General features: G+C 41.4%; 1 protein-coding gene across 1 annotated transcript; it reads left to right on the forward strand.

The window, feature by feature from the left end:
• Window positions 1–1759: 1759 nt before the first annotated feature.
• Window positions 1760–19288, forward strand: LOC129169839 (endoplasmic reticulum metallopeptidase 1). The gene is made up of 15 exons (XM_054756677.1): window positions 1760–2131; window positions 3551–3855; window positions 6889–7016; window positions 7080–7185; window positions 7270–7416; window positions 7615–7707; window positions 8929–9141; window positions 9261–9481; window positions 12288–12462; window positions 12547–12737; window positions 12805–12957; window positions 13878–14080; window positions 14157–14272; window positions 14345–14508; window positions 15889–19288. The coding sequence occupies exons 1-15, from the start codon at window positions 1854–1856 to the stop codon at window positions 16063–16065; spliced, it is 2670 nt and encodes an 889-aa protein (XP_054612652.1). The 5' UTR covers window positions 1760–1853; the 3' UTR covers window positions 16066–19288.
• Window positions 19289–20756: the final 1468 nt, after the last annotated feature.

Genomic DNA, 20756 nt, shown 5'->3' on the forward strand with positions numbered 1-20756 from the left:
CCTGTAATTTACAAAGCTCACAGAAACGTCGAATGCTAACGATGCTAACAAATATGACGACTTCTCACAAAAAACCTCACCAATAAGAACGTTTCGAATTGACAAAAGACACACAAAACGTCGAAGTTGAATATGTCTCGTACCATTAGTGCCGTAATCAGAGACTCTCCTATTCCTTATTACCCACAGATGCCAATAAACATCGAGCTTTAAGGCACAGGCTGGTTAGCCTACGTTAGATGGAAAAGTACTGAGAGCAGAGGAAAACGAGCTGAAAACAAGTCAAATATTTGCATTTACGTTCTTAGAATAGATGACAAATTCTGCACAAAGATATCAATCTGCCCTTTACAAACTGTAACATAGTGCTGTCACGATCTTGTAAATTGGAATTAAAGTTGTTGCAGATACTAACATTAGTCGGTGCACTGTATACAATTCCATATACGATCTGCATCCAAAAATCAGAAGTTACAAAGATAATGATGCTCTGTTTTGTTTGGCATAATCAGAGCTCTATTGAGTCAGTACTGTATATCATTGTAGTTGTCTCATTTGCAAAAAAATAAAAATAAAAAAAGAACCCAGAATATGGTACTTTAATATACAGCGCTTGCATTGGACCTCATTAGATGGTGCACTGTATTATTTGTTGCATATAGCATGCAATTGTGACACTGAATGTATCATCAGTTATCGTGATCTGATTGTTGTCAATGGATATCCACATATGTTTAGTTGATGTATTGCTGTGTATGATAAGTGTATTGCCGTTGCAATAGTACTGCAATGATATCACAATCATAATTCTAAACACATTTCTGTTACTGCCTACAGTCATTCATTCATTCTTTTCTATGCCTCTTAATCAACTAGCCATAAAACGGATGACTGCCTTACTCTTTTTAACCACGGGATGGCGACAAAAACACAAAACATTAAGTTGTTAAATCACAAGATGGCAGAGGTGGGAGAAAGTCAGTGTTTTGCAAGTCTTTAATTCCAAGTCCCGAGTTAAGTCTCAAGTAAAAATGTGCAAGTGCAAGTCCAAGTCAAGTCTCAAGTCAAGACAAGACAGATTAAGTCAAATGCCAAGTCACAGGCTTGAAATGTTCAAGTCCTTACAAGCCAAATGCGAGGCATGTGAGGCAGGGAGTCCTTTCAATGTTAGTGCAGACCTGCCAACATGTACAGATTTATCGTACTCAGCATGCAATTTGACTCTTGAATACGCTTGTATGCTTCACAGCTCTCCATTTTGTTGCATTTTCATGGTTTCAGTTTCGAGTTCAGTCTGCACAGGACATATAAATAAATAGAAATTGTCAATTCCTCAATAGTATTTAAAAAAATTTTGAGCAGATTTTGGCTTTTATAGCCTGTGGTTTTAAATATTTGATCAGGTGATAAACAACCTATTTCAGGTTTGGTTTTGTTTTTTTGTTTAAACTACAAGTTCCAAATGTTTTTGTCTCACTCCCCCTTCCTGCTTTTGCATATTGTAGCTCTACTTAAAACCTCATTAAGATCCAATTTATCAAAATGCAAGTTGTAGCAGTTGTTCAACTGTTCTTAAGATTTTCATCAGGAGTGTATATGTCTACTCATCCAGCATTGTTGTCAATCAAAAACTGTTAAAGAAAATACGTAGTGCTTTGTTTCCAGGGACACACCTCCTAGCAATCGGATTCGTAGTAAAATACATTGTTCCCCCGTTTTTATGACACAATATCGAGGCCCGCCCACCTTGAAGTTTGTCCCTCCTCTCTTTCCGTCGCCCGTCCAGGAAGGGGAAAAGAAAGCAGCGACGCCTGGGAGCGACGCTTGCAAGCTGATGTGTCGCTGGCTGTAAAATGGAGAGCGACACCACTGTGCGGAGAATAAAACCATCATCATTAGGGACACATAATAGCTATGCAGCGGCGGGCCACCGGTACGGTGGAAACAACAACGGCTGGAGCGGCGGCGAGCCGAAGAGGAAGCCCGACGTGAGCTTGTACCTGCTGAGAGAGGGTCTGGCAACTTCCCTGGTGTGCTTGTTTATTTTGCTGCTGTGGGGACTCGTTCATTTGTCGCTGCAGCAGCTCGTCATAGGGAAGCCGAGCGCCGACTTCAACGCGGAGAGAGCCAGGTGAGTGTTCCACGCCTGAGAGAACCTCCAACGCCACCTCTCCCATACTGGTGTGGCGGCTAACGGTCCCGCAGCAGGACCGGGCAGCTAACCTTTCCTCCAGTATGACCCGCCTAGAAACCATTACCTGGTCAGTCCCCCTCCCCCTTGAAACCCCACCTGCAAGGTAAACGGAAGTCATTACAGTCAACCCTGCGGGGTCTTCTATGGTTGCTAAATAATAGACGTGGAGAGATTGTACAGGTGTACCTAATGTTACGACATAGTCTACTTTTAAACTACAACGACAAGAAGAGATTATAACTTCAATACATCTCTGTGCCATGGCTATCTTTATAGATTGTGCAGATTGTGGCATATAGTGTTTTATACCTTGCACAGCTCTTTGATTGTAAAGGTGTACCAGTGTTGTGTACAGTCTTTCATAGCTTTCCAATTGCTCTTTATGATTCATGATATGAAAGCAAAGTAATTACAAAAAAGCTTAAATCACCAAGCTGTCAAAGAAATCCAACCACATTACAGAGATTCATGGACATTCTGATCATTGCGATATGATGACACACATTTGCTTTCAATTGCAAAAAAGCTGGTAAGCAGGCTTTGGTGTGATGGAAGTAGAAATGGCTCTTTTCAGGAGCAACAAGGATTATGGCGGTCAGCTGTTGAAAGTTGTGGCCCAAGGGATTAGTCAGTCATTTTGACCACTTTTCGCTCCATTAAAAAGAATTAATTCTGCTTGCATTTGATTTAAAAGTGTCTCAGCATGCACATGCATTAAATGGAAAGTGGTATGGCACACATAGTTCGGGCATACACGGATAACCATCTGTTGCTTATGGTCCGGTATTGTCATCAAGATTAAATTCAGTTTTGTTGATATAGCGCCAATTCACAACAAACAGGAACAAGACCGAGCGCCTCAGAGTTTGAATTTGAAGTTCATCAACGTTTTCTGGAAACAAATCTAACAAAAAGTAGAGCTCAAGCCAAATCTTGCAAGACGTCAGATGATTTAGAGCAAAAAGTAATGACGACCATAGAACAGCGAAATGGAACTTATTGCCCTGGATCTTCACTAAAATCCAGTCACTCTTCCCTTTACAAATTGAGTTAAAGGGATAGTTCGGATTTTTTGACATGAAGTTGTACGACATCCCCGTCAGCGTTGTAGTCCAATAATAGCGACTTACCCCCCCACTTGGTCTCCTAAGTCCAGTTCTGGTCAGATTTCTGTGATGAAGAACGTCGTTCCTCTTAGTTGCTGGGGACTACTTATCCCTTTAAATCATTATTACCTAATCCTACTCACACGTTAATGAAAACAACCTTCTTGTGGGGATTGACTTTGTTGAATTGAATTTGTCACACAGCTCAATGCACCTTGCGCAAGCATTCTCTGAGCATGTCTCCATGCAGGTGGCACCTGGAGCACATCACCAGCGTCGGGCCTCGGCCAGTGGGCAGCCATGAGAACGAGGTCCTGACGGTGAACTACCTACTGGAGCAGATTGAGAAGATCCGCCAGGAGACGGCACAGGGCCCCCATCAGCTCACCGTGGACGTGCAGCGGCCCACGGGCTCCTTCTCCATCGACTTCCTGGGCGGCTTCACCAGCTTTTACGACCGCGTCACCAACATCGCCGTGCGTCTGGAGCCCAAAGGCGGCACGCAGCATCTGATGCTGGCCAACTGTCACTTTGACAGCGTGGCCAACAGTCCAGGTCAGTGTTGGTTTTGGCAGCAGTTTTCATTTATTTATTTATTTATTTTTTACTAAAATGGGATGGGATGTATTTTAGTTTTAGTCATCTAAACCAGTGGTCCCCAACCCCCGGGCCGCGGCCTGGTACCAAGCCGTGGGTCATTTGGTACCGGGCCGCACAGAAAGAAAAAATTATTTCCATTATTTCATTTTTTTTATGTTTTATTTTGAAAAGTGGCCGGATTCTCTCTGTTACATCCGTCTCACTTGACCCATGTCCATTGTGCGTGTGCTAACTTTATCTCATGCCGCACAGATAGACTACTACTGTATTTTTACCATTTTTCTTTCACCTCATATTTAGTCTCAAATGCTGATACTATGTGGGAATGCATAAAGGTAAGTTTTGATGACTTATTGAGTCAACAACACCGCAGTAACAGAACCATAGTTGTAATCAACTGATCAGCTCGCATTAATAGCACTGATGAGGTCACAGTAAACAACAGTACGCCGAGTGTAACACACGAGTTTCACACCAACAGCCGAGTAGCAACATTTCAATTAGGGGTGTCCCTGTACAACTTTTTATATTGTTTCTCATTGACTGTATTTGAAGTGACTGTGTACTCTATTGTTTAATGTAGTCCAGTAAAGGTTTCCAGACCTCTGTCCTTCCTTGAGTAACATAAGGCAGTTTTTGTCCTTCCTTGAGTAACATAAGTCAGTTTTTCCAAAATGACATAGCTTGTCATTTTCTTTTCTCCATAGAGTTATTGATGGGACATCCATTTTAATCCAGAATAGTCCAATCAACCTCCTACTCAAAGTCAACCGAGGTTGATTTAGTTAAACAAACCACAACATCTTTTGTGTAGAACCCCAATATAAAGTTTTGTATGGTGAGGTACATTAATTCCAACGATTTTGGACCCTCGCCCACATCCCTCCAGTATCTTTGTAATTTAGGACCTTGGTTCCCAAAGTGGGGCACGTCAATTGTAATGGCTCCCTGAATATAAATGAAAAGCAATTAGCACGCAACACTCACAATTACGAGCGTGCCTGAATACCTCGTGGTGCAAGGAGAACGGAGCAGAATGCAGCGGTGAAAACCTGTCACTGTGAGGGGGCATTCCCCCAAAAATGAAGCTTGATCGGTGGTTGTATGTATTTTGATACTTTGTATACTGCTTTATCGTGATTATTAGTTTCCCCATCAATTTGTTATTAAATTAATATGCAGATGCATCTAGCGTATAGTTTTGTCGGCAACAGGCAATATAAGGTCGATATAATCCGATACTGTTTTTTTTGTTGTTTTTTTTTGGCTGATATCAAACCGATATCAATATCGGATCGGGACACCCCTAATTTCAATGCGCATGCAGCAGAAAACTACATCAGGAGGTTGTCTACAGCCACAGCTGTTAATGCTAATGTTTTTTGCCCTTGCGCTAATTGGAGACCACTTTTGCACTTTGTGCATTTGTAGACCATGCACCCGGTGACTACAGGAGATGCAGCAGTTAATTAAGCAAAGCCGTTAACTGGAGCATTTCCTGTTAACGTAACTAAAACTCCTTAGCGGCTAAAAATTCAACTCAAACAGGCCACACGCTTATGTTGTATTTAGTGTACATTCAAATTGTGTGTGTGTGTGTGTGTGTGTGTGAAGCCAGCATGTGCCACTTCCTGTTCCACCAACACGAGTCTCACCCAGTGACAGTTTTGTGGGCGTGGAGAGACAAAACTTTTTCATAAAGGAACAAGAATTGTCGTTTGTGCAACGCCTGTTTTAAAGAAGCAACTACAGATAAGCTCAACAATATGTGAAAGGTTACTGGTTTCACTAACAACATCTGGACGAATGCAACCATAAAGCCCTTGAACACTGTTATGGTTAGAACTGCATTCTTTTTGTGGCTATGGTGCATTGCTTGGAGAGGATATGAAAAAAATGTGAGAATTTATTAAAAATATAGCTTGAAAAATGGGAAAAAATTGGAAGGATTTCAGGTTCAATAGGTTGGAAACTACAAAGAGGGACCTAGGGAGACAAAAATAGACTACTCCCAGCCGGATCAGTTTCCCAAGGAATCTGCTTCGGAGTGTCACAGTACATCTTGCCTCAGCTCAACCTCAGCTCTCCAGTTGCCGGAAGCACTTGTGGAGCCCCAGACTATGATGCTGCTATGCTTAACTCGATTATTTTACCACTCACTTGGTTGCCAGCTAGTTACACAATAATGGCTGTGTTTTGATTGTAAATTTATACTGCTATACAAGCTGTACGTGGACTACTCTAACCACAAACTCTATAACATACCGTACTAATGTTACTAACATCATTTTCCAACGTTTGCCTTCCAATTTCCAAATTAAAAGTCGCTTGGTTGGATGTGTAGACTTTTCTGTATGAATGCTGCCTGTGACCGATCACCTTGTTGAAGTTGTTTTTTGGAGGTGGGGTGGCTCTTGGGATTTGCGGCTCACATGAGGGGCCGACAAAGCCGTAGCACATGATTGTCACCATTTTTAAACCATTTCTTCCCCCTCGCAATGTCTCTCCTCTGTCTTAAGCTATCTGTATCACATGTCCACTTCTTTTCCTCTTATGGGTCCGGCTCCCGCCGCCTGCTTTTTGCCTTCTTTCTCCCGTCGCCATAATCACACAATGCAACAGGAGCTGGATCTCAACCAGGTCGGCGCATTCCTGGCATGTTTTCACACACGGCCTCCTCCCTTTTATTCCCATGTTGTGTGTATTATTTGTGCTAGGTTAATGCAAACAGCCCTTTCAGTAAACAGTACTGAACAGTGGAGCATTCTAGGGTTGCAGAGCCATGGTTATAATGCAATATCATTACATTTGGATTATATTTTCATATTTATCTATGTATTTGTGATTGCTTATTGAAAGCCTCGTCGTGTGGCATAACAGGATCCATTTGGAACACACCTTTAACTTAACAAATATGGTTCCTCATCTGATAACGGCATAAATGATGTTGCATGTGTTCGTTTCTGACCGTTATCTTGACCTTTTAAGGTGCAAGTGACGATGCCGTGAGCTGCGCAGTCATGCTGGAGGTCCTCTACTCTCTGGCCAACCAGTCTACTCCTCTCCACCATGGTGTCATCTTCCTCTTTAATGGTGCTGAGGAAAATGTCCTGCAGGTAACACGGTTGGATGTCTGTTTATATTGCTTTGGTGCTACATTTAAAATTTGTCTCCTTTAGGCTAGTCATGGTTTCATCACTCAGCACCCGTGGGCCAAACAGGTGAGAGCCTTCATCAACCTAGAGGCCGCAGGCGTCGGGGGCAAGGAGGTGGTTTTTCAGACAGGTAAAATACCATTTCATCCTAATAATTTCATGCAAGTAGCTGAACTTGCTCAATCTACAGTAAAGTCATGTTTTGTCCCAACAGGTCCAGAGAATCCATGGCTGGTCCAGGCTTACGTCCACGCCGCCAAACACCCATTCGCGTCCGTGGTGGGCCAGGAGGTCTTTCAGAGCGGCGTCATTCCCTCCGACACGGATTTCCGCATCTATAGGGACTTTGGTAACATTCCAGGTAGCAAATAAAGGAAGACACTCATACAAAGAAAATGTTTACCTGGGCTCCTCCAGGCGTCCCTCAGGTCCCTTTTTTTTTTTAAATGTTTGCAAAGTGCTTGAACTGATCTTTCAAGTATTGTATATAAGTGTTTGGTGTTTGGTGGAAAAATATCTAATCTTAATCTGTGTCCGCTTTAATTTGCTATTTTTGCAGGCATTGACCTGGCCTTCATCGAGAACGGTTTCATCTACCACACCAAGTACGACACCGCAGACAGAATCCTCACAGACTCCATCCAGAGAGCAGGTATGCAGATAACACCTGTAATGTGATATAAATGATTAATCAATAACGACAGCTATATAGCCACACTATATGGAGCCTACTTGAGGCTATCCTCCCGACATTATTCTGCACCTGCTTCCAGTTTCATTGCATTCGGCACTTTGCTAACCTCGCTGTCTTCACATGCAAAATGCACACATACCGTAGTGAGCGTACCTGCCGGCGACTCCCATTACCTGGTGCTTGAAATACTGTGCTTGATTTAGCAGACAATCAAGTCTGTCAACATTAAAAACACACACACAGACAGACAGGCAGATGCGGTCTCACCCTCACCCCACCTCCCTTCCTCACCCGCTTGCTACTACTGGACGTCTCCTCTTGTGTGTGCACATGAATTATTAGAGAAAGTGAAGAAGCAAGTATTTTTAGTCTGGCATGAAGGAGGCAGCCCTGCGAGTGGAGTGTTGCGCATGAGTCCTCACTTTCCAGCACAGCACCCGCCTGTTTATGCTGCAGGAACAATAAGCACATTGTCTTGCCCGCATGTGTTTACTGTGCTTTTGAACCGTGCAAGCATGCAGGAAAAGTGGGCCTCAGGCTGCAGAACACCCTCCCCCCTTCCCACTCATGTAGCCATATTTCTGTGCTACTACTACCTTCAACTACACGCTGAGTCATACTGCGCGGTGCTCCGAATATTTTGGCTGCCCTTTTTTTAGCTACGTGAGCTGTAACGGAGAGCAGATGTGTTTAATGATTGATGTGATGACGTTGCTTTTATTGAGAGCAGAAAAGTGCAATAATTAGAGGAGGGTCAAAGGTTGCAGTCTCATCCGTCATGTGAGAGGAGGAATTGTTTGAGAAACTATATTGTCATCAGTTTAATTACATGGTTGAGTTAGCCTCTTGAAATGAATTCATTTTCAGGCGTTAATCAGGTACATAATAATAAATACTCCTGTCAGCGTTACCGATGCCATGTCTGCTCTACAGGCAGTATGTGTTGTGCTAAAGACATCTCCTGCAGGTTACAGGTTATTACACCTGTTATTTGAGGTGTGACATTCATTTAATGACACACCTGGCGATGAGTTGGGGCATGACGTTGATTAAAGAGGAGGAATTATTTTTAGGAAATAAGGAAAATGTATTTAATGTCTACAGTTTTGTTGCCTGGTATCAGTCATATACATAACGCTCATCTGTTAGATGAGATGAAGCTCTGCTTCCTGCTCGCAGGTGACAACATCCTGGCTGTCCTCAAGCACCTACTTATGTCTGAAAAGTTGGCCGACTCCTCTGAGTATCGTCATGGCAACATGGTGTTCTTCGACGTGCTAGGCGTGGCCGTGGTGGCTTACCCAGCACGTGTTGGCACCATCATCAACTACATGGTCGCCTTGGCAACCTTCGTCTACCTGGCCAGGAAAGCCTCTCTGCCCGGAAACCGAGGTTGGCCGAATAATGACAAACACTTGTCATCATCATTATTATTATTATTATTATTGTTATTGTTGTTATTAATAGTAGTGTTATCCTATTTTGCTAACATTTGCATCAATGTGCCACAGGTGGACGCTATGTTCGAGATCTGACCTGTGCCACCGGCGTGGTGGTGCTCAGCTGGTTGGTCACCCTACTGTCGGTCCTGATCGTGGCTGTCCTGGTGACGCTGCTGGGCCGCTCCATGTTCTGGTACAACCACTTCTACGCCTCCGTGTGTCTCTACGGCGCCGCCGCCACAGGGAAGATGGTGCTGGTGCACACGCTGGCCAAGAACCTCTACTATGGGGTGAGCTCTCCTCTCTTTGACGTAGCATATGAGGTCAGGATGGTGCCGTGGAGTTTTTCACTAGGTCACTAGTACCTATGATGATAATAATAATAATAATAATAATAATAATATATAAAGAGAGAGTATATTTGTATATTCCGAATTTTGTGACTTTTTTACTAGTAATATTTTTTTCATAACAAAAGTTTTTTTACATTTTATTTTTTGTAGTATTTTTTGTAAAATAAAATAATGTTAATATCATAGATTAAAAAAAATAATAATTTAGCCAATATTTTATCCAATCAATTTTTACTGTTTTTTGGGGGTTTTTTACCCCCCAAAAATGTTAATTAAATAAATGAATATTTTACAATTTGGTGACTTTTAGCCTGTATTTTATCCAAAACACAAATAAATTGTTTAGTTGTTGTTGTTTTTTTAAAAATTATTGGTTATTAATAATATTTTGGTGCTAAAAACAATACAATAAATGAATATGTATATATTTGTATAAAGAAGTTGGACTTTCCCTTGAACAGTTATCATCAGTGCAGTATAACACAGTATAAAAAATATTGAATATACATATTTTTCTTTCTACAAATAAATAAAATAAATAAACGATGCTTGGTTAAAATCATTCACCTTACAATATACTGTGTCTCATGCATTTAAAAACACTACATAAAAGGATTATGGCGAAATACAAATAGATACTCTCACTTCATGGAAAAGGAAAGTTAGGACTAAGGGAAGTTTAGTGTGATCATCAGTCAAGGCCAAAGATGAAATGAAATCGAATGGGCTTTTTTTGTTTTCACTCAAGCCAGAAAGAATGTGGTCTAACTGGACCGGACAACTGATAACTTCCTGTCAACACAATGTTCCTCATTGCCTTGTCGTTACAATCAAGGTTAAGACCTGCTCACGTTATTTCTCCAACTCTTGATCCCTCATGACGACCTTCTCGCGTCGCAGTTATTTGTTCCTCTTCCTTCATGCTGGTGCCTGAACACACGGTGTCATTGTGTGTGCGTGCGTGCGTGTGCGTGTGTGCGTGCGTGTGTGTTAAAAAAGATAGACATGTGTAGAGATTCAACAACAGCTCTATTGAAAAGCACGATGATGTCTTTGCTGCGTGGAACTCCTCTACAATGTGCTGTTTAATACCGGCAAAGAATTGGAGTAGTGGACAAAATGTCGTCCATTACAAGAGCTGTATTTAAAATAATCATTACTTGTAGACACTGAGACCTTCACTAAGGTCAAACTGCCATCCACAGATCTGTCTGATGCATTGAATTAAAAAATGACCATTTTCCAGGCAATGTTATTTCATTCCAAACCTTTAATACCCAACAAGCTTCTTTCTTTCACCATGGCACCATCTGCTGGATCTGAAGGGTCACTGACCCAAATTGGCCAATTGCAAGTGGACTAGAACTCATAAAAACTTCATAACTTCATAAAAACATAAAATACAGTAAATACATTTCTTGATCATGATCTGAAACAAAGGGTAAGAGCTTCTTGTTTTGCGCTTGTGGAACCTCGTTAAAATTGAGTATGTATTGTGTATTTTTTAGCTAACAGGCTGTCTAACTAGATAGGTAGTTAACTGACGATGTGGCTAACGAGTTAATTATCTAACAAACTAAGTACCTCACAAATAATTGGGGTAAATAGCTAACAGGTTAAGTGGCTAACTAACTAGCTAAGTAGCTAACTAACTGATTTAGTAACTTAATAGCTTAATACCCAACTAAATGGCTAACTGATTAGCTATGTAGCTAACTCACTAATTGTGTAACAAATAAGTAAAACTTAGTAGCTAACTGAATAAGTAACTAGCTAACTGATTCAGTTAGTAAATAACTAAGTAGCTACATGGCTAAGTAACTAACTGAATGATTAACTGAGTAGCTAAGTAACTAACTAGCCAAGTAACTAGTTCTAATTAGGTAGCAGCTGTAGCTAAGTGGCTAACTTAGACATTATCTAACTAGCTTAGTGGCTAACAGGCTAATTAGTCACAAATGTTAATAGCAAAGTAGCGAACATTACACAGTGCAGGTGTCTTGAATATTAGGTTGCGGAAAAAGCATAATGTTACCAGAATAAAGTCAAAATATCATGAGAATAAAGTCATGATGTTACGAAAAGAAAGTACAACTATTTGGAATTGTAATTGTCTGAGAATAAAGTCAGTATATTAGGGGAAAAAATTGTATTCTAATGAGAAAAAAGTTGAAATTTTACTAGAATAAACTCGCAATATTATGTGGCAAATAATGTCATTTTAGTAGCATAGAGTTGAAGTATTAAAGAGATACGAAACAAAAATAAACAAAGTAATGCTGGAATTTTTGGAAAATGGGGCAGCATGGCTCAGTTGGTAGAGTGGTCATCTCCCCACCTGAAGGTTGTCCGTCCATCCGCCGTCCTCCCGTGATCATGTCGAAGTATCCTTGGGCAAGATACTCAACCATCAGCTGCTCCTGATGCTGCGTCATCAGTAGGTAAATGTGCTAACGGTGTCAAAGTGCTTTGATTGCCTTGGAGGTGGAAAAGTGCTATACAAGTGAAAGACCATTTACCAAACTTAGTTTGTGGAAAAGTAATGAAAATAAAGTAAAAAAAAAAAAAAAAAACAGCAAAAATGGTAAAAAATGAGCAAAGTTTATACTAATACGCTTTTTTCACCTGTGTCACAAAGCTTAGATGCGTTTTTTTTTCTTGAAATATAGTACATAACCTCCTAGCATATCTACATGTTGCTTTACAAAAGCTCAAAGTGGCCCTTGCTTCCTTTCATTTTTAGGGTGTGCGTCTGGTGGAGCTGGGCGACCTGTACTTTGACGTGAGCCTGCTGCTGTGGTGCTGCAGCCTGGTGTGGTTGACCCAGCGGGGCCTTTGCTCCGCCTACGTGCCCATGCTCATGGTGGCCTTCCCCCTGGCCACCAAACTGCTGCTTGCCAAGGAATTTAAGAACAGAGGCAAACATTTGTTTTTCTTGGAATAAAACTCCACATGATTATGTAGAGGGGTAAAAGCTAACTGGTAATGTTCTGTTTGGGTAGGAGCGTCATTTAAGTACAGTGTCCTCTACCTGCTGGGTCTGGCCTTGCCCTACCTGCACTTCATGTTTCTCATTTGGGTGGTGTTTGAGATCTTCACGCCTATCATGGGGCGCAGCGGCACCGAGATACCACCGGAGATGGTCTTGGCTGCCATGGTTACCATTGGGACTATATTGATCTCTTCTTTTTTCGTGAGTGTCCCTCCACAAGCCACTTGTTGTTCAAATTGGTCCACTCGTAACTCCCATCATCTCTCAGATTCATTTCATCTACCTGGTACGGAGCACAAAGTGGACCTTGGCGGGTCTGGCATCCATCTTTATGGTCATGTTCCTGCTGGTGTCCTGCAGTCTCCTCTTTCCCTATTCGGGAAGCGCCGACAGCCCACGGCCCAAGCGGGTCTTTTTGCAGGTTCACTTGCAACACACACGCACACACGCGGACACACACACACACACACACACACACTATGATTTGTGCAATACATTTGTAATGTTGAACCTGAGTCTCCAAACTAACCTTTTTTACATTCCATTACAATGCAAAATAACAAAGAGAGCGTTATCAGCCTTAAAAAGCAGCCAAAAACGACTGTGATGCAGATGCTAAGTTCCCCAGTCAGGGGAACCTCACTCCATTTACCCCTCAGTTTTTAATGGACCTGAATTAACAGCACTGACGAGATCAACCACCACCACCTTCCTGTTTTGCCATGAGTTAGTTCTTGAATTCAATAGTGTTTCTCACCTCAGTAACCCAAAAGAGAGCCAAAGAAAGTTGCAAGTAACAAGCATTTTGATCAAGAAGGTGGTGGCGGTTGATCCCGCTGTCACATCGTGTCTTTGGGAACAGTCACGCCTTCAATGAAGGTAGAAGTGACCTTAAATGATCATTTATTCCCATCATTCATCTTTTATTTACATTTGTAATTGTTTTGTGCATGTGGAGCTGTAATTATAAACTTATAAAAACGGGTTTTTTGTTGCCGTTTTCGAGAGTCTAGTGATGTAAACGTGGTTGACTTCAGTTCCGGTTGCCATTTTGTGAGCTAGGTAATACACGTGCTAAGTTGTAAACTCACATTGCAAACCGAGGCAAAATCTCTATGCCGCTTATCCTCAATTGTGCTGCAAATCTTCAAGTGGTGTTTAGTTTTAATTCATTTTTTATTATACGGTGGTTAACTTGTTTTTATTGAATGCGCTTTATGTTTAAGTTTGACACAACTCTTCAAATGGTTTCTTTAGTTTTATTATACCGTGGTTAACTTCTCTTTGTACGTCTGGATGACAGTTAAAAAGTAAACAAGTTAGTTTGTTGTATGTCGGCAGCATACGACGCGGACCTTCCACGATCTCCAGGGCCGGGTGGAGAGTCGGGACTCGGGTGTGTGGATCAACAGCTTCGACTACACAGGCATCCAGCACATCACGCCGCATATCCCTGAGATCAACGATAGCGTTCGCACGCACTGCCGCGAGGACCGCCCCTTTTGCGGCTACCCTTGGTTTCTGCCTGTCAAGTTCCTCAGCAAGTCAGTGACTTTTGAACTTTTAACTCTCAACCTGGATGCCTTCTTTTTAATCCTTAGACTTTCTGTGTTTTTATAGGAAGAACTGGTATCTCCCTGCTCCACAAGTGTCTCCTAGCTCTCCGGTGGAGTTCAGCCTGGTGTCCAAGGAGGAGACGACGTGGGGAACCATCAAGATGACCTTTGACGTCAAAGGTTTGAGAGTCACGTATTTAATTATGGCAGCTCTGGTAGTGCAGTCTGATAACTGTATGTTTGTCCATGTAGGTCCGAGTCACATGTCGCTGTACTTGATGCCTCATAAAGGAGCCAGCCTCTCCTCATGGTCCTTTGGTGACGGCACACCTCAGTTTGACCTGAGCGGAGAATATTTTGTCTTCTATTCGCACGGCTTGGACGCGCCCACGTGGACCTTCTGGTTTGAAATACAGGTATTCAACACGACATCAACGCAACTTTATTACTTATTATTTTGAGTCATTGTGATGATTTCTACTGAGCAAGGTGCCCGTTGGCACTCACAACTGATGGGAGACGCAGTTTATTATAGACCTGCCAACATGTACACATTTTTCTGTACCAGCCATGCATTTTACTCATGAAATGTCTTCAAGGTTGGCAGGTCTGTTATAGTATAACACGTCTATGTCATGTCTTGGTTACTTTCCACTGTGTTTATGATATTCATTGCCTCAAATGACTGACATATCAAAATATCCATCCGTCTGTTTTCTATGCCGCTTATCCTCATTAGGGTCGCGGGTATGCTGGAGCCTATCCCAGCTGACTTCAGGCGAGAGGCGGGGTACACGCTGGACCCGTCGCCAGCCAATCGCAGGGCACATATAGACAAACAACCATTCACACTCACATTCATACCTATGGACAATTTAGAGTCACCAATTAACCTAACATGCATGTTTTTGGAATGTGGGAGTAAACCCGAGTACCCGGAGAACATGCAAACTCCGCACAGAGATGCCCAACGGAGATTCGGACCCAGATCTTCCCGATCTCCTGTGTGGTCAACATGCTAACCACTCGTCCACCGTGCTGCCCCGTATCAAAGTATTGATCTTTTAATTTGAGAATTGATTTTAGAGCCTAAAGATCTGGTATCATAGGTATCTATCCGCACATCTGTACTCGTGAGAGGTAACGTAAGCTAATGGCGTTTCTGCATCGCCTCTGAGTTTGAATTAAATTTACGAGCTCAAAGGTAGCATAAGTTTTGGACTGAAAGATGTAACTATCGCTATGAAAATGGCTTAGTGTTTCACAATAGCTGGATCTGCCTCGCACCTTAAAAGTAAAAGTAAAAGTAAAAAAATATTAGTTGGCGGCGGCGGCGGCTCTCAAGAAGTCAAACGCTCTCTATGCTGCTGTTGTTGACAGAAGTAGCGTTCGTTGCAATGGACTCAGTGAATTCAGTGTGCCCAGGAAGGAAGCACCGGTTATTCTTAAAATGACCAAAGTACTGTAAGTAGTACATGTTATCATGAATGTACCTGTTACTGCATGGTCACAACATGTATATAAAACAATAGGTTTTTGCAGGTCCGTATTGGCGAACTAGGTGAATCCCATTACGTGCATTGTTAGCTGCCTCTTGCTAGCAGTTTTTCTCTATTTAGAACGCACAGAAAAGAGAAAGACGTGTGTTCATGTCTCACATAAGGATTGTGGATGATGGGCAAAATTATGCAGTTTTGCTTTACAGTGGGGCATGGCATTAATATATATTTTTTATATATATATATATATATATATATATATAAATCTTCTAACACATTTCTGTTGTTCATCACCAGCCGCCCAGCAACCCGTCCCCGTCAGGCCCCGAGGGAATTATCTCAGTGGCTATCTCTACTCACTATTTCTTCGGAAAGGACCAGAGGACACCTCAGCTGGAAGAAATCCTGCACAGGTTCCCCTCTTGGGCTTTCCCTTCATCTTGGGTTAGCACTTATGACATGTACAGATACTGAGGGTGCCGCCCCCTCTGCTGCTCCCAGATCAGCTGAGATGTGGAGGAACTGTAAGTGGTTCTTGCTGCCTTTACACACAACCTCCCTCCCTACACACACACACACACACACACACACACACAGCCTGAGAGACCCCCACCATCACTGTGTCTAACCAAGCGAAGAAATCATCTCACTTCCTGGTCGGCGCAAAGACGTGGGGAGGGGGGTCTTCCTTTTTATTTATCTCAAATCTGTGGTGCCTTTTTTTCACCATCTCTTTCTCCCCCACTCTATCTTTCTTACCTCGCACCCTCCGTTTGCACTCTCATGCTAACACGCTACCTCTCCTCTTCATCAGCAAAAGCCTCCTTCCTTTGCTAACAACAACAAAACACTATTAGCGTTGCAGTTTTCATGCTCTAACTGGAAACCTTTTTATGTTGCATCTACTGCTACTTCACCCGTTATCATTTGTGATATTAGCAACAAAGCTAATCGCTTGTGCGCGACAAACCCAATGCAGACAGCTGTGCCTGGAAGTTAAAACAAAATATATTAAGCTGTGAAATCCACTTTTTTGGTTTTTGTTTTTAAACATCAGACCTGATAAATGTTCAGGCGAGAAAAACCAGCAAGGCAACGTCAGACATTGTTGTTTATCTTCATGTGTTGTCACGGTAACAGCGCATCCGTGAACATCTTTATATACTATGCTGTTTGCTAGGGATGGGCATCATCATCATCATCATCATAACAATTATAAATAATAATACAAATGAACAATTTTATACATAGTAATAACAACTGAAAAGTAGATACAAATCTATTAATTACTTTTATATTAATTTTGTCCATTCTGTGGAATTGACTGTTTGTGAAATGGCTAGTGCACTACTTGGCTACTACCAGCAGAGGCGCTGTTGATTCAGTCTCAACTCAAGTCTGCTCAATACAAGACACTGGCATGGAAACATTAACAAAGTGTAAAAAGTAACAATGAATTCATTGTAACTGTGATTTTATAAACCCACTAAAAAATTAGATTTGCTCATAACTGATGGTAAATCTTTCCCCAGTAATAAAGCATATTTAATAAATAGCAATTCTGTTTTTTTCCTAATTAATAAAAAAGTAAATAAAAATGTTCCCCAATTGATAAAAATGAGAAAAATGTACAAAAAAATGTATTGTAAGTTCTCAACAAAATAAATCTAATGCCCATCCCTAGTGTTTGATGGATAATATGCATTGTTATTCTTGCCTGTATAAGTGGGCCACATCAGCCGACACTGTACTGTCACTGACACTGTGTGCCACTTTAGTAGTCGTCGTAGTAGTAGTAGTACTAATAATAATAAGTCATGAGATTACTGAACGCTGCTATGACTACTTCCTACTGTCAAAAATAGCGTGTGACCTCCTTCGTCCTCGCCACCTATCAGCCCACCCCCATCCATCACACATCACAGATTGTTTGCACTCACTTGAAACTCTTTTCACATTGATTGTTGAAACTGCTGACACGGGCCGCCAGTGTACAGGACAAATACATCTCCTGGACAAAAGTATTGGGACACTTGAGGTCAGAGATCACTGCTGTTTAAGCTTAATTGATTAATAGGTGTGTCTCAACATTTTTGTCCATACAACACAATTTTGATTGTTCTAGATCATTGCAATGGAAGGAGTACCCACTTTGATTAAGGAACTAATTAAAATATTACTACAGTGGAACCTCCAAAGCTGAACAACACAAAAAGTGGTGCAATTTGGAGCACCCCCTGATTTTCATGGTAAAATTCATTAAAACAATAACATACTGTACACACATTAACGTAAATACATTAAGTATACAGTCGTCCCTCGCTATATCGCGGTCCGAATATCGCTCACTGTGAGTTAAAAAAAAACCAAACATCATTGCAGTTTCGTGGTTGCCTATGGCAAAGTCAAATAATATTGAAAGAGGCATCAGGGATGTTATGCGACATTGCGTTAGATTACATTACCTTTCACACTACATGGAGACTGGCTACTGAGCCGACATACCATGGCTGAAAGGGACATGCTAGGGCTGAGATGGAGTAAAAAAAAAAAAAAAAAACGTTCTCCTCTCATTCCGTGTGGAAGCGGTACGTTTTTGGCTTCTCTGTCCTTTTTTTCCCCACTTTTCAGTGTAGAATCAGTAAATTGGAGAGGCTAACTAGTTAGCTCGGTAGCTTGCTATGCTAGCAGCGGCTGTCTGTTATGTCCATGCAGAGATCCTGCACAACGTGGTGTAAACAAAGAATAAGTGTAAAAGGGACTATCGGGGCGTTATTTCATGTCTACAAGGCTCAAATAATGTTGAAACCTGCATTTAGAAAGTCAAAACAGTTTTTTTATGCTCTTAACTACAAAAATATTCCATTTATTAATATTGAATCCTACTTTGTCGAGATTGACTTACCACGGTCGGGTCTGGAACCAGTTAACCACAATAAATGGGGGATAACTGTACACTACAGTGCAATACCTTTAAAATGCCACTAGCTGATAATACACTTAAAAAAGGTGATCTGATGTGACATTTGGACCCTGGAACAAACTCATTAAATTACATTACACATTTAAATTTACATGATTTCCTATGAAATCAACCAGCATCACAGACTGTCTTCCACTTTGGAAGTTCCACTGTCAATTTTGTATATTCTTTTGTTACTTGTTACTGTAAATGGCAAAAGAAATAAATGGTTGAAGTATCAAGAGTGTAAGCATATTAGAACAAGGCGTCTGATTTAAAGTTGTAGCACCGTCATCTTCACAGTTTGTCCACAATAACAACACAAATAGAAATAGTTTCAACTGTTGATGAGAGCTATCATAGGCTACATGTTGGAAAGTCTTAAAGCCTGTAGAAGTCAAAGCTGTTTTTTGTTTCTATCCAAAAAGGTTTTAACTGCTTTGTTTTATTATTATTTTTGTTGACCATTCACTCATTCCTCCTTCAATAACTTTTTGATACTTCAGTTTTCTTTTTTCAATTTTAAATACTGACCATCTTTTTTGAGTATGTGATGGATTTGACACTTTACCTCTAACTGCTGTTTTTGGTTTGTTTAAAAAAAAAAATGCAGTTTTGAATCGAGTTCCTATGGACTGTTGCGACTGGGATTGTGGGTTTAATACTTCATTGATTTTACATGATGACAAAGCTTGAACGAAATAAGCACTTCTAATTAAAAAAAGCTTATTATTACATCAATGTTGTTTGTACGTCTCTGTTTGGCGCTCAACTATTAGGGGTAAGGTATTTATGAGGGGACAAATGTTATTGAAAATAAAAATTTAAATACATTTTGCCAAAAGCCTACTCAAACACAGTAACCCAAGTAAATGTAATTTGTTACTTTCTTAGGCTTGGACAGACTTTATTGAGCCACAAGGGAAACTACTTCACTGCAGTAGCTCAATTGCAAAGAAAAAGAAAAAGACACTTAAATAAAATGCAATGCAATATGAATAAACTATAATAAAATAGAAATAATATAAGAAACAAGATTTGCATATTTACAAAATTCTAAATGAATAAACCATAATAAAATAGAAATAATATACAGGTATATAATATACAGGTATATAATATATATATATATATATAATATCCATTTTCTATACCGCTTCTCCTCTTTAGGGTCGCGGGGGCATGCTGGAGCCTATCCCAGCTGACTTCGGGCGACATGCGGGGTACACTCTGGACTGGTCGCCAGCCAATACACATATAGACAAACAATCACTCACACTCACATTCATACCAATGGACCATTTAGAGTCGCCAATTAACCTTTCGTTAACGTGGGAACAACCCATGCGCACACAGGGAGAACATGCAAACTCCACACAGAAATGCCCCGGGGAGCATCGAACCCAGGCTGTTACTGTGTTGGCCAACATGCTAACCACTAGACCACCGTGCGGCCATAAAATGAACAAGATTTGCAATTTACAAATATTGAGTAAAAATATAAGTACAAGTAAATTTACACTACAAGGGAGGAAAGACAGTACATCGCAATAATGCTATGAATGAATGACAAATAATACAGGATTATCTTTTACCACTGCCCCTCTATTGTCCAATGGAGTGAGTGGGTGGGTGGGGTTGTCCATGCAGGAGAGCTATTTGTCCAGTGTCCTGTCTCTCAGTGTCACAAACGCCTCCAAATCAGTGCCGATGATTTGTCCTGCTTTCTGGATCAGTTTGTCCATAGTTGTTTTTGTCCTTCTTGCTGGGGCTGCTCCCCCAACAAGCCACAGCAAAGTACAAGGCGCTGGCTACCACAGAATGGTAGAAGATCTCCAGCAGCTTGCTGCACACGTTGAAGGACCCAAGCTTCCTCGGGAAGTACAGTCTGACCGCATTGCTGTTGCCCTTCCAGTACAGTCTGCTGTTCATGTGGACTCCCAAGTACTTGTAGTGGTCCACCACTGCCACCTCCTGGCCCTGAAAGGTGATGGGCTCCACTGGAATCACCGTCCTCCTGAATAGGAGCAGGTGGTTTGCCTGTGACCACTCTACAAAGTCAAAGTCAGCGATCAGTGTCCTGCACTCCACCTCCTGTCCATTTCTGATACACCTAACCACCTGAGAGTCATCAGAGAACTTCTGCAGGTGGCTGGACCCAGAGCTCTACTGGAAATCAGAAGTGTACAGAGTGAACAGGACT

Source organism: Dunckerocampus dactyliophorus, chromosome 17 (genome assembly GCF_027744805.1).
Source record: "Dunckerocampus dactyliophorus isolate RoL2022-P2 chromosome 17, RoL_Ddac_1.1, whole genome shotgun sequence".
NCBI lineage: Eukaryota > Metazoa > Chordata > Actinopteri > Syngnathiformes > Syngnathidae > Dunckerocampus > Dunckerocampus dactyliophorus.